The following is a 13,149-nucleotide window of genomic DNA, read 5'->3' as shown; positions in this document are numbered from 1 at the left end:
CTGTGAGCCAGGAGGCCCAGGGTTAAGCCCTAGCAGCTCCAGAGGCATTATAACATATCTGAACAGATCAATTAGAAACACGGAGGAACCTCGATTGTCCGAATGACACGGGCAGAGAGTATTCGGTTCGGATAATTGAATGCCGGATAACACAGCTTAGCCAAGCATCGGGACCTTGAGATCTTTTTCGGATAATCGACCTTTGGATAATTGGTGTTCCTCTGTATCTATGAACACACTCTCCCATAACATCGTTAAAGGGCTGATTACCATACACTTCAATTTTTTTGTGCCTAAACTACTGCAAACGTTTGCAGTGTTCCAAGATAACTAACTGCCGCTCTGCCACTGCTCTGGTGTCAAAGTACTTGCGAATCATTTTTTGATTGGGGAAGGAGAACATTAAGTGGGAAAGTTTGATGACCACGATTCAGTATAAATACAGCAACAACTAATCAGTCCTCAAACCTGACCTGCGTTTCCATTAGATCATTGCTGATCTGTTCACATTTATTCATTTTTATCCCTGCATCTCTTCCTAACTAATAAAAACCTAACCTAACCCAACCCCATCCTTCTGATAAACCGTCCAGTCTCAGTAACATCCTTGTAAACCTATGTTTGCAGCCTTGCCAGTTTAATAACATCTGTCCTATAGCAGGGTGACCAGACTCTAAAAGGACATAAGAATCTTTAGCTGTGTGCAGTAGCTGTGGGCTAGTTTGTCTCTTTTCCAAATAGATATCAGGATAACATGGGAATGTGTTTTGCCAATCAGCCATGAACTTATTGAAAAATGCTGCAAGTTCAAGGGGATGTAGGGCTTACTCCTGCTTGTTCTAGTCCTCCATCGACTGATGAATTAGTCTCGAAGGCCAGGGGCTGTAACTAGGTAGGCAGAGACTTTCAGCCTTACCTTGTCCCGCGAGCTCTTGGGAAGAGATTTGACATGGATTTTCTTCACAGTCTGCACAACGCCATCGTAGAATTCCACCGTGTATGAAGCTGAAACACAGAAAGCACACCAGCCGATCTCAGTATCACAACGTCACTCCGTCTCAACACGTGAAAGACAGGTCGCTGTCAGAGACAATCCCAGGACAGATCACCTCCTCTCCAGGCCAGACTCCCATCTCATCCAACTAAATCTTACTCCTCGGTTTCACTGAATTAAGAACAAACATCCTTCAGGTGCAGGTGCCACTGACAAATCCAACATTTATTGCCCATCCCCATTTTCCCCAAATTTGAGACACATTTTTAAATTTGTCCTCGGGATGTAAATGGCTGGGCCAACACTCACATATGAAATAGGAGACGTCGGCCATTTGGCCCTTCAAACCTGCTTGCCCATTCAATAACATCACAACTGATGTTTCTGTCTGAATTCCCGCCAATAACCTCGATTCCTCTCTCTTAACAAATCTCTCTTAGAAAGAACCATTGTGTTTGACTTTTTAAAGCTTATTTATCTTTCTATTTCTGTAACTAAGATTGTGTACCTAGGTACTTTGTACGTGAGACGGCACTACGTGTGGTGACCCTGTACACTTTGCACTGTACTCTTGTCTCCCATACTCGAGAACATTTGACAATAAAAACCTAAATTTAAAATCTACTTCCACCTTAAATAAATTTAATGACCCCTCATTTCCACCAGTTACTGAGGCATAGAGTTCAAAAGTCTCACAACCATCAGTGAAATAATTCCTCTCATCTTAGTCCTAAAAGGGTGACTCCTAATTTTAAAAAACACCCCCTAGATCTGAGCTGATCCACAAAATGAAAATACCCTTTCCACGTCTACCTTCCCAAGATCTTATAAACCTAGAAGCCTTTTAAATATCCGAATTCCTCTTGCAGAGTGACTTGCTCAGCCACTTAAGAGAACAGATAAAAGTCAATCTTATTGTTGTGACTCCCCGTAGGCCAGACTATGTTAAGAAACAGGGCTTGCTTCCATGAAAGACTTCAGTGAACCAGAAGGGTTTTGAGGGAAATCTGGTAGTTTCAGCATCTTTATTAATATTCCACATTTTATTAATTAGACAAATTTAAACTCCCCCGAACAGCTGAAGTGAGATTTTAACTGCTGTCCAGGTTGATAAATTACAAGCCCAAATAATTTTACCACAATGCTACCAACACCCTAAACTGACTGGCTTCACTAAACCCCCTTCAAAATGGTGGTTAAGAGTCAGCCATGTTGATACGTGGATTGGAGTCACGAGATCAGATGAAGTTGGCAAAGTCTCCTTCCCTGTGGGGCACTGGTGAACCAGTAGGGATTTTCTTCCAATTTGACAGCTTCAGAGTCACCTTTTATTGACACTAGGGCCAGCATTTTACAGATAGAGGGACTGCCCATTCCCTGAAGAATTGGTAGAGACCTGCTGGTAATGGCGGCACCAAACCCCTGCCCTCCCACCAGAAGGTGGGGGGGGAGGAACCGCGTGGGCAGATCTCCTGGGGTGGGCATCTGTGATGGCAACATGGCTGTTGATGGAGTGCGCCCCCCTAGTCTTGCTCTCTTTACCACACGAGGCCTGAGAAGACTACTTCTCTGCCCATGAAAATGGAGGCTGGGAGGAAAATGGCCATTGAAGGCCCAGTTGCTCACTCACGCAGCCGTCAGCTTTATGTGGGGATTAATTCGAGGTGCTTTGAAATTTGTCGGTGGGTCCTACAAAGCGTCATGCAATATTAACCTGAGGTGGAGGACAGAGAAAACCTCACAGTGGCAAAGAAAATAATCACAAATCCAAAATTATTGCAAAGTATATCAGAAATAATTACAAAAAAAAACATAACCTGAAAAATCCAGACTCAGGCCCAGGATTCAGCTAAACAATCACACGTTTTCACAAAGTGGAAGCAGATTTCACACACAAAGTGCTGAGCATTAGATAACAGGAGAAACCGCTGTGCTATGCAAAAGGAGATAACGCAGTGCATGTGTCCTCTGGAGAGAATAAGCACATTATTCTTCTCGTTAATCAGTGTACACTGTGTCCTGGATGGTTTGATGCTTTCTCCTCTGATATCAGGTCTTTCGGCCAACCCGATAATCATTGTTACCCTTTCGCCTGCACAGAATTCAGTGAGCAGGAAGTCAACAAAGGACATGACGACTCTTCACCACAAAGTCTCCCACCACTGGGCAGATGGCAGTTGGTGCACCAATTGGTAAAGTACCAACTCATACAAAAGCAGAGGTAAATTATTCTGCTTCTCGAGGCTGCTGCACCATTAAACATGGTCATCCCTAATCTGTGTATTTCAAATACCCCAGTCCCATTCCCACCAGCCATCAAGAATCTATGCACCTGGGTCCTAAAAATATTCAATGAGCCGTCTGTGTTACCCTCACAGGCAGAGAGTTTCAAGGTCACACTACCCTGGGATGTAATTCTCTTCTTTGTCCTTAAAGGCCAACCCTAGATTTTAAAACTTCGGCAGCAAGAATAGAAATTGCTGGAAAATCAGAGGTTTGACATCAGCTGTAGGCAGGAAGCAGAGACAATGTTTCAGGTCCAGTGACCTTTCTTCAAAATCTTTCTCAAACCCATAACAACAGACAAATTCTGGTCACACTGGACAGGCTCCTTACATCTGCCCATTGGGTGACTTTCCAATGGTTTAGTTCCCTGCACTCTGCTGAATGGGAAGAACACAATTTCAATTGTTGAGGACCGGACCTCAGAGTCACCACTCATTTTAATTCCTCTTCCCACTCCCTTTCCGACATGACCATCCTCGGCCTCTTCCATTGTGACAATGAAACTAACTGCAAGTTGGAGCAACTACACCTCATCTTCTACCTGGGAAGCCTACAGCCCGGAGGACTCAACATTGAGTTCTCCAATTTCAAATAACCTCCCTTCCCCTCCCCCAACTCCCTTCCACTCCTCCCTGCCACCTACCAGATTCATTTCTCCCACTGACCAACATGTCGTACCCTCCAACTGTCTTCACCTTTCCTGATGAAAGGCTCTTGCCCGAAACATCGACTCTCCTGCTCCTCGGACGCTGCCCGACCTGCTGTGCTTTTCCAGCACCACACTCTCGACCCTGATCTCCAGCATCTGCCGTCCTCACTTTCTCCGTCTTCACCTATCCCCACTTCACCACCCTGCCCCCACCACCCTCTATCTGCAGCTCCCCCCACACCCACTCCCAGTCCTGAAGAAGGGTTACGCCTGAAACATTGACTTCCCCACCTCCTGATGCTGCCGGGCTTGCTGTGTTCTTCCAGCCTCCTGCCTGTCGACCATAATTGGTAATATGCCAATGCTGTTTTTTTTAATTTTTGGAAAACAATCCTTTTGGTTGCAGTACACGCATAACTGGGAAGCACATGGTGCAGTCAGTCTATTGTGCTGGCTGTGGAGAGTCGGGGTGTCTTAGTATTTTCCTCATCTCCTGTTCAAGTCTGTTACGGACTAGTTGCTGAGGGACTAATTGCTATGGTCAGGCACCAGCATACAGCCAGTGATAGGTAAACCACAACCACCTTGGTCGTGAGTCCAGCAATTGTTTCACTCCCAAGCTGCACAGACAGACTGCAGGACTCTGAAACGTCAACGTATCAAAAAATCATAAGACACAAACATGTGCCTCCAGTGTAGTGCAGTCTGACAAAATACTAATACACTGAGTACTAGGCTCTCTGATATCTGCTGGGCGGCACGGAGGCACAGTGGTTAGCAATGCTGCCTCACAGCGCCAGAGACCCGGGTTCAATTCCCACCTCAGGCGACTGACTGTGTGGAATTTGCACATTCTCCCCGTATTAGCGTGGGTTTCCTCCGGGTGCTCCGGTTTCCTCCCACAATCCAAAAATGTGCAGGTCAGGCGAATTGGCCATGCTAAATTGCCCGTAGTGTTAGGTGCAGGGGTAAACATAGGGGAATGGGTCGGGATGGGTGTGCTTCGGTGGGTCGGTGTGGATTCATTGGGCCGAAGGGCATGTTTCCACACTGTAAGTAATCTATATAAAAAAATTCCACTTTACTTCCTTATAGCAGGACACCATGCAGCAAGAATGCAACCATGCTTACCCTGGAGTGCAGCAGCAAGGGTCTCCGAAATGTCGTCATAGAGGTGTGCAGCATGGAAACAGACCCTTCAATCTGACTAGCCCGTGCTGACCAGATATCCAAAATTAATCAGGTCCCGTTTCCCAGCACTTGGCTCATATCCTCTGAACCCTTCCTATTCATATACCCACCCAGATGCCTTTTAAATGTTGTAATTGCACCAGCCTCCACCACTTCCTCTGGCAGCTCATTCCATACACGTGCCACCCTCTGCGTGAAAAAGTTACCCCTTAGGTCTCTTTTAGATTTTTCCCCTCGCACTCTAAACCTATGCCCTTTAAGTTTTGGGCTGCCCCACCCCAGGGGAAAGACCTTGTCTATTTATCCTATCCATGCCCCTCATGATTTTATAAACCTCCATAAGGTCACCCCTCAGCCTCCGACACTCCAGGGAAAACAGCCCCGCCCTATTCAGCCTCGACCTGTAGCTCAAATCTTCCAACCCTGACAACATCCTTGTAAATCTTTGCTGCACCCTTTCAAGTTTCACAACATCTTTCCTATAGCTACCTGACTAATACACAAAATATCTTTATGGGCCAACATCTTCTCGCTTCATCCAATGAAGACCAAGTCTGCTCTGAACAGGGGAGAATCGCCCAAAGCCGACAGACCCAAACTGATCCAATGTTGCTTTGTTATAATCTCCGCAGGTCATCCTAACAGACAGCACAACATGTAGCAACCGAAGCCGGTCTTAAAATGGTGGATCTTATCACAGAATCCCTATAGTGGTGGGAGCAAGTCATTCGGCCCATTGAGTCCACATCACCCCTTCCCAAAAAGCAACACTCTCAGATCCACTCCATAACCCTGCACTTCCCATGGTAAAGCCGCGTAGCCTTCCCATCCCTCGACATTGTAGGCAATTTGGCATGGCCAATCCACCTAACCTGCACATCTCTGAATGAAACCTGAGCACCCGGAGGAAACACAAGGGGAGAATGTGCAAACACTACACAGACAGTCGCCAGAGGGTGGAACTGAACCCGGGTCCCTGGCGCAGTGAGGCAGCAGTGCTAACCACTGAGCCACATGTAAGCCTTGTCTCTCTACTTCCCACACTCCGTTTTCTACCTCTTCCCCCAATACCCTCCATCTCTCGAACTTCGGAAAAAGAGGTAGCCATGCATTTCTCAAAATGCTGCTCCCCCTCTCCTTGAGCCCATCTGGTCTCTGCCAACTGCATACCCATAAGGGGGAGTCACCTGGCCCCTCACTCACCATCCTTGTTGACTGATATAACTTTAGCTGGGTAGAAGCGACAGTCAGACCAGCAGGCCAACACTTGTTCACTGGGGCGGAACTCCTAAACAAAAAAAAAAATCAAACAAGACATAAGAGGTTATCACTGAATTAAATGCAAGGAAAAGCATCGACAATGCATCACTTGTGTACTCAATTCTATGCTGAGGAAATGTGATTAGCATATATGTTGCACTTTTCAAGTAGTTTGCCCGTGATTATGGCCCTGTACTAAAACATGTCCCCGGGCTGGCTCAGTTCTACTTTGAGACAAAACATTTGCTAAAACTCCTGGAACAAACAGGAACTCCCTCCCGCTGTACATCTTGTGTCTGCACCTACCCACCATGGAGCTTCAGCAGTTCAACAAGGCAACTTGTGAGGGTGTTTAGGAATGGGCAATGATTTTTTTTTTAAAAAGTTATTCATGGAATGTGGGTAATGCTGGCTGGGCCTACACTGAAAGCCCAGAGGGCCGTTAAGAGTCAACCACATGACTGTGGATCTGGAGTCACATGTAGGCCAGACCATGTAAGGATGGCAGATTTCCTTCCCAAAAGGACATTAGCAAGCCAGATAGGTTTTTATTTTGTGACAATGGACCACAGTTACACCATGAGGCCAGCTCTGTATTTCAGACGTTTTTTTCTGTTGAATCCACATTTCACCATCTGCCCGGTGGGATCTGAACTCATGACCAAAGAACACTGGGGGTTGTTCTAGTCCAGTGGCATGATCACTACAGCCTAAATCACAATCTCCCCCTAAATGCCAGCGACACTCAGACCCCAGGAACGAATTTGAAAAATTGACTCAGAACGGAGATAATCCTTTATAATTCCCATGTCAATCACCGTTGGAGACCAGAAACAAAAAGAGAAATTGCTGGAGAAACTCGGCAGGTGTGGTGGCGGGGGAAAAGAGAGAGAGAGTGCACGCGCGACAAGCAGACAGCGAGCGAGCGAGAGAGAGAGAGAGAGAGAGAGAGAGAGAGAGAGAGAGAGAGAGAGAGAGCGAGCGCGAGCGCAGAGTTAACATTTTGGATCCAGTGACCCTTCAGAACTGCTCTAAAGAAGGATCACTGGACCCGAAATGTTAAGTCTGCTTTCTCTCTCCACAGATACTGCCAGACATGCCGAGTTTCTCTGGCAATTTCTGTTTTTGTTTACGATTTCCAACATCGACAGTTCTTTGGTAATTTTTGCTCACTATTGGTGTTAATTGTCTAGGATTGCTTCTACACATCCAAGTCGATAATAAATGAAAAAAGGATTCAGATAAAGCACTTAAAATGTTTTTTTAAAAAGCAGATCTATTGAGAAGCAGGGTTGTGGGTTTAATTAGATAGCTCTGTCAAAAGAGCTGGCACACAGACACGATGGGCCAAATGGCCTTACGAGTCTGCATCATTGATCTCAAGTTGTTGCCTCTGAATCATCACAGACCCATTGCACCCCAGTAACGAACTCCTACAACCTCTTCCGTCAGGCAGAAGATACAGAAGCCTGAACACACACCAACAGTAGGTTCAGGAACAGCTTCTTCCCAGATGTGATGAGACAGATGAATGTACTCCCTAACCTCAGAAAATGCTAATCTTGCCAACACTGCCGAGTGTGTGCCCTGTGCAATGTAACCTGCACGCCTCTGTCTCAGTCTCCTCGATCTGTACATCCTTGCTGACTATGATCTGCCTGTACTGTTCATAAACAAAACTTTTCACTGTATTTTGGTACACGGGACAATAAATAAAATCAATCAAGAAATGAATCTTAGCTGGAGGGAGGTTGAGAATTTCCTGCACATTTGGCTAAATCTGGCCTTAATAGAAACGTTTTTTTGCGTTTCCGACATGTCCTCACCACGATGGGCTCATCCAGCTTCGCCCCCTCTTTCCGCAGCAGCGGCCTCTCTAAAGGCCGAAGGTACACACTGTCCCAGCTAAACCATTCGTCGTATCGATGATTCCAGCGCTTGAAATGAATCAGCACCTTCCCCTCTTCGTAATCAATCTTCTCGATGTGCGCCGTGTACCTGCAGGGAGACAGGAGGAGAGGCGCTGGATCAGGGGCCCGGGTTCGAGGTTACACCACACCCACAACACTGCCCCTCGGCTGAAGCCTGGCAACCTGCTTTGTTGATCCAATGTCGGAGACCAGGCAGTAAAGAACTAGGTTGGATTTGCACTGACTGTACGGGGCAATCGACTCAGGCAAAGAACAGGAGTGCTCACCAGCAGAAGATCAATTCACGGAGTCCTACAGCATGGAAACAGACCCTTCGGTCTGACCAGTCCATGCCAAACATAATCCCAAACTAAACTGCTCCCACCCGCCCATATCCCTTCAAATCTTTCCTATTGATGTCCCTTTCCAAGTGTCTTTTAAATGTTGTAATCGTATCCACATCCACCACTTAGAGTCATAGAGATGTACAGCATGGAAACGGACCCTTCGGTCCAACCTGTCCACGCCAACCAGATATCCAACCCAATTTATTCCCACCTGCCAGCACCCGGCCCATATCCCTCCAAACCCTTCCTATGCATATACCCATCCAAATGCCTCTTAAATGTTGCAATTGTACCAGCCTCCACCACTTCCTCTGGCAGCTCATTCCATACACGTACCACCCTCTGCGAGAAAACATTGCCCCTTAGGTCTGTTTTATATCTTTCCCCTCTCACCCTAAACCTATGCCCTCTAGTTCTGGACTCCCCCATCCCAAGGAAAAAACTTTGTCTATTTATCCTATCCATGCCCCTCATGATTTTATAACCCTCTATAAGGTCACCCCTCAGGCTCCAACACTCCAGGGAAAACAGCCCCAGCCTGTGCAACCTCTCCCTATAGCTCAAATCCTCCAGCCCTGGCAACAGCTTGTAAATCTTTTCTGAATTTGAAACAACGTGGTTACAGGTGTCCCCCGCTATCTGAAAGCTGATCGTTCCTATGAAACCTTTTGTAAGCCAAAATGGCGTAAAGCAAAGCATTAATTCACATGGGAAAATCTTTGCCTTTTCTCAGAAGAGCAAAACTCCTCTTCAGATTTCCTTCCGTTAGTGAAAACTGGTACTAATGTAGGTCTTTTGTAAAAGCGAAATGGCGTAAAGCAGCGGGATACCTGTAAAAATTAATTTACAGGATGTGACCAACACCAGCAAAGCCAGTATTGATTGGTCACTCACGAGAAGGCAGTGGTGAGCTGCTTTGTTGAACTGTTGCAGACCACATGGTGTGGGGATACTCACTGCGTTTTCGGGAAGGGAATTCCTGTACCCTGACCCTGATGAAGTGGTTATGCTGTGCTGAGTCAGGATGGTGAGTGGTTTGGAGGGAGGTTGGCAAGTGTCATAGAGTCATAGAGATGTACAGCACGGAAACAGACCCTTCGGTCCAACTTGTCCCTGCCGACCAAATATCATAACCTAATCTAGTCCCATTTGCCAGCACTTGGCCCATATTCCTCTGGTGGTGGTACTCCCCAGTGTCTGCTGCTCTCCGAAGTGGGAGAGGTCATGGGTTCGGAAGGTACTGGTGAGTTACTGCAGTGCATCCTGTAGATGGCACGCACAAAGCACCGAGGATAGAGAGAGTGCTCTTTCAGAGAGGAGTAGGGGAAATTTTCATGGTGGAATGGTTAACATTCATCTAAAAATCACTAAGAAAGGGAATATCACATCATTTTCACAGCCCTTCGAAAGGGAGCTTACTGTGAACCAATTGGGTGCCGTACTTTCTACATCCCAACAGTGACTGCATTTCAATCTTATTGACCACAATCTGCTCTGGGATAATCTAAGTTCGTGAAAAGCACACTCTTTATTCAAAGGATGTGGTTGAGGCGGATACATTAACAACATTCAAAAGGCACTTGGACAAATACAACGATAGGAAAGGTTTAGAAGGATATGGGCCAAGTGCAGGGAAATGGGGTTAGTGTAGATGGACGTTTTGGTCGGCATGGACCAGTCTGGACCAAACGGCCTGTCTCCGAGCTGTCGGACTCGATGACTCAAAGGCAATGCAGTAAGTTATAAGAGCGGAGCCCACCCACAGAAGCAGAGAGCTCAAACTTCAAATCATACCAAGAACTGAAAAGAAGAATAGACAATTCCAGCAGCCTCTCGGATTCAAACAGCTGACTTGTAATAATGACATGTCAATCAAATCCTAAAACCAGCAGGGGTGATCAGCTGGTGCTCAGTTACTCCCCATCCCAGTCAAAACAATGCTAACTGGATAGTGAAGGTCACATTTTTAATGATGCCCTTCAATGTTTCTCTGCATGTAACAGCAACACAATGAGGAAACGTGGGCAGAACCCTGGAATGAAACATGTGACAGGAAATATTCACCATCGCTTAAAATACACAATCTCACGGTGTAGTAGCAGGCCATTCAGCCCACTGTCTTTGTGCTAGATATTTCAAAGATCTATTCAATCAGTCCCACTCCCCTGCTCTTCCCTCAAGTCCTTACAATGTTTGATTTCTTCAACTATTTCACCAATTCCCCTTCTAACGTTATGAATTGAATCTGCCTCCACTGGTCTTTCAGACACAGTATTGCTGACCAGAACAGCTCGTTGTGTAAAGTTATTTCTCATCTTGCCTCTGGCCCTTTTACATTCAATGAGACTGCTCTGGGGCACTGAGCCGCCGACAGAAGCCGGTTATTTCATACTCACTCGATTGAAACCATTCAAAAACAAAAGTTTGAATGCTTCAAGTGAATTTCTCCTCAATCTTCTCTCCGCTCCCAGGAGAATCAGCCCCATTGTCCCTATATTATTGACAAATTCCAAACTGGACTTCAGAACAGATGTGATTACCCGGTGTTATACCTCATATAGCATTCATCATTTTTCAGAATTCCTCTCCACTCCTGCTTTCTATCCCCCTCTCCTCCCCATTTATCAGATATGGACTAAACATGATGTGCCCACCAGATGGTTATAGAAGAGGTTTACTCGGCGGATTGCTAAGAGGAAAGGACCACCTCATCAGGAAAGGTTGAGCAGGGTTGATCTTATACTCATTAGGAGGATGAGAGGTAATCCTATGGAAACATACAAAATTCTGAGCGCAGTTCAACTGGGTATAAGCTGTGATGGATATTCCCTCTCATCGGAGGCTTAATGTTGAGGTTACCTAATGGAAGCAAACATGCCAGTTCAGCAGGCAATGAAGAAAGCTAATGGCATGCTGGCCTTCAAAACAAAAGGAATTGAGTCTAGGAGCAAAGAGGTCCTTCTGCAGCTGTACAGGGCCCTGGTGAGACAACACCTGGAATATTGTGCGCAATTTTGGTCTTCAAATTTGAGGAAAGACATTCTGGCTAGGTTCATGAGGCCAATTCCCCGAATGGCGGGACTATCATACGTTGAAAGAATGGAGCGACTGGGCTTGTGCACACTTGAGTTTAGGAGGATGAGAGGGGATCTGATTGAGACGTATAAGATTATTAAACAATTGGACACTCTGGAGGCAGGAAGCATGTTTCTGCTGATGGATGAGTCCAGAACCAGAGGACACAGTTTTAAAATAGGCCATTTAGAACAGAGGTAAAAACAATGACTGCAGATGCTGGAAACTAGATTCTGGATTCGTGAAGCTGGAAGCGGTTGAGGAGAAATTTCTTCGCCCAGACAATAGTGGACATATGGAATACTCTGCCCTAGAAGGCAGTGGAGGCCAAGTCTCTGGATACTTTCAAGAAATAGATGGATAGAACTCTTAAAGATAGTGGAATCAAGGGTTATGGGGATAAGGTAGGAACAGGATACTGATTGTGGATGATCAGCCATGATCATAATGAATGGTGGTGCTGGCTCGAAGGGCCAAATGGCCTACTCCTGCACCTATTGTCTGTCATCTATTGTCTATGGTGACGAAACGTCTGAAAACGAACTTTTCAGCTCAGCGAGCAGACTTACATCCATTCCCTCTCATGAGAAAGGTCAGAAGTAGGGGCTGTAGTTTAAAGTTGAAGGAGCTTCCATTTAAGACATAGATGAGGAGCAATGCCTTCTCCCAAAGGATTGCGAGTGTTTAGGATTTTCTCCCACAGTGATCAGCCTTGAATATACTCTGACAGATGTTTGACTGACCAGGTTTGAGGGACAGACAGGGCAGTGGCCACAATCAGATCAGCCATGAGTTACAAGGTTTACAAATGAATCTTTGACCAGAACCAAAGTGTCAGCCCTGATAAAGACCCTTCAGCCCATCAAACCCTCACCTGTCAGGGATTCAAGATGGCAGCAATCTGAATAGATCAGCCTTGCTGAGCTCCGAATCCCAACCCAAGGTAGTAATATTTTTTCACCCCCCCCGCCTTTGATTTTATTGGAAAAAATTCTTGTTAAATCCTTTCTCGAGCACATGAGAACGGCTAAGGGGAAGCTAACGGCCAAGTCTTGGTACACTCGAAAACATCGGGCAGGCCCGAGACTCTAACTGGGGAAGCAGCTGCACCTTCTGGGGCAGCTCTGAAAGAAACGCCTGCACAGCAGAACATCATGGAGAAATTTGGAGCGATCCGACAACTGATCCAAGAGATGAGGGAGGAGACTCGTAATCAACTGTAGCCCATCTCAGCCATGCTGCAGAAGCATGAAGAGGAGTTGGAAGGGCTCAGGAAGCGAGTTGAAGAGGTCGAGCGATGGACCGTATTGTTGGAGACAGAGGTCAAGTCCCCGGAGGGGCATTCCATGGCCTTGACAAACAGGTTCGGGCCCTGACTGAGCAAGGTGATGACCTGGAAAATTGAGGTCGGAGGAACAATATCCGGGTCATTGGCTT

The 13,149-nt window shown here is 46.3% G+C and overlaps 1 protein-coding gene across 6 annotated transcripts in view; it reads right to left on the bottom strand.

Annotated features, from left to right (window-relative positions):
- The window catches only part of LOC122560263 (PHD finger protein 20), a 93,222-nt gene that overhangs the window by 53,345 nt on the left and 26,728 nt on the right, over positions 1 to 13,149 (bottom strand). For 5 of the 6 annotated variants that reach the window (XM_087994760.1, XM_087994756.1, XM_087994758.1 and 2 more), the window contains exons 3-5: positions 8,207 to 8,378; positions 6,324 to 6,408; positions 917 to 1,005 (exon numbers count right to left, since the gene is read on the bottom strand). In XM_087994760.1, coding sequence (XP_087850886.1) covers positions 917 to 1,005; positions 6,324 to 6,408; positions 8,207 to 8,378 — 346 coding nt within the window. The remainder of the gene's footprint in view (positions 1 to 916; positions 1,006 to 6,323; positions 6,409 to 8,206; positions 8,379 to 13,149) is intronic. The other variant, XM_087994761.1, reaches the window with a different exon arrangement.

The sequence above is a fragment of the Chiloscyllium plagiosum genome, unplaced genomic scaffold (genome assembly GCF_037043375.1).
Source record: "Chiloscyllium plagiosum isolate Xiang-an unplaced genomic scaffold, Cpla_swu_hap1 HiC_scaffold_15, whole genome shotgun sequence".
Taxonomy (NCBI): Eukaryota; Metazoa; Chordata; class Chondrichthyes; order Orectolobiformes; family Hemiscylliidae; genus Chiloscyllium; species Chiloscyllium plagiosum.
The sequence above is the reverse complement of the archived record's forward strand: the minus strand, read 5'-3'. Positions and strand labels throughout refer to the sequence as shown.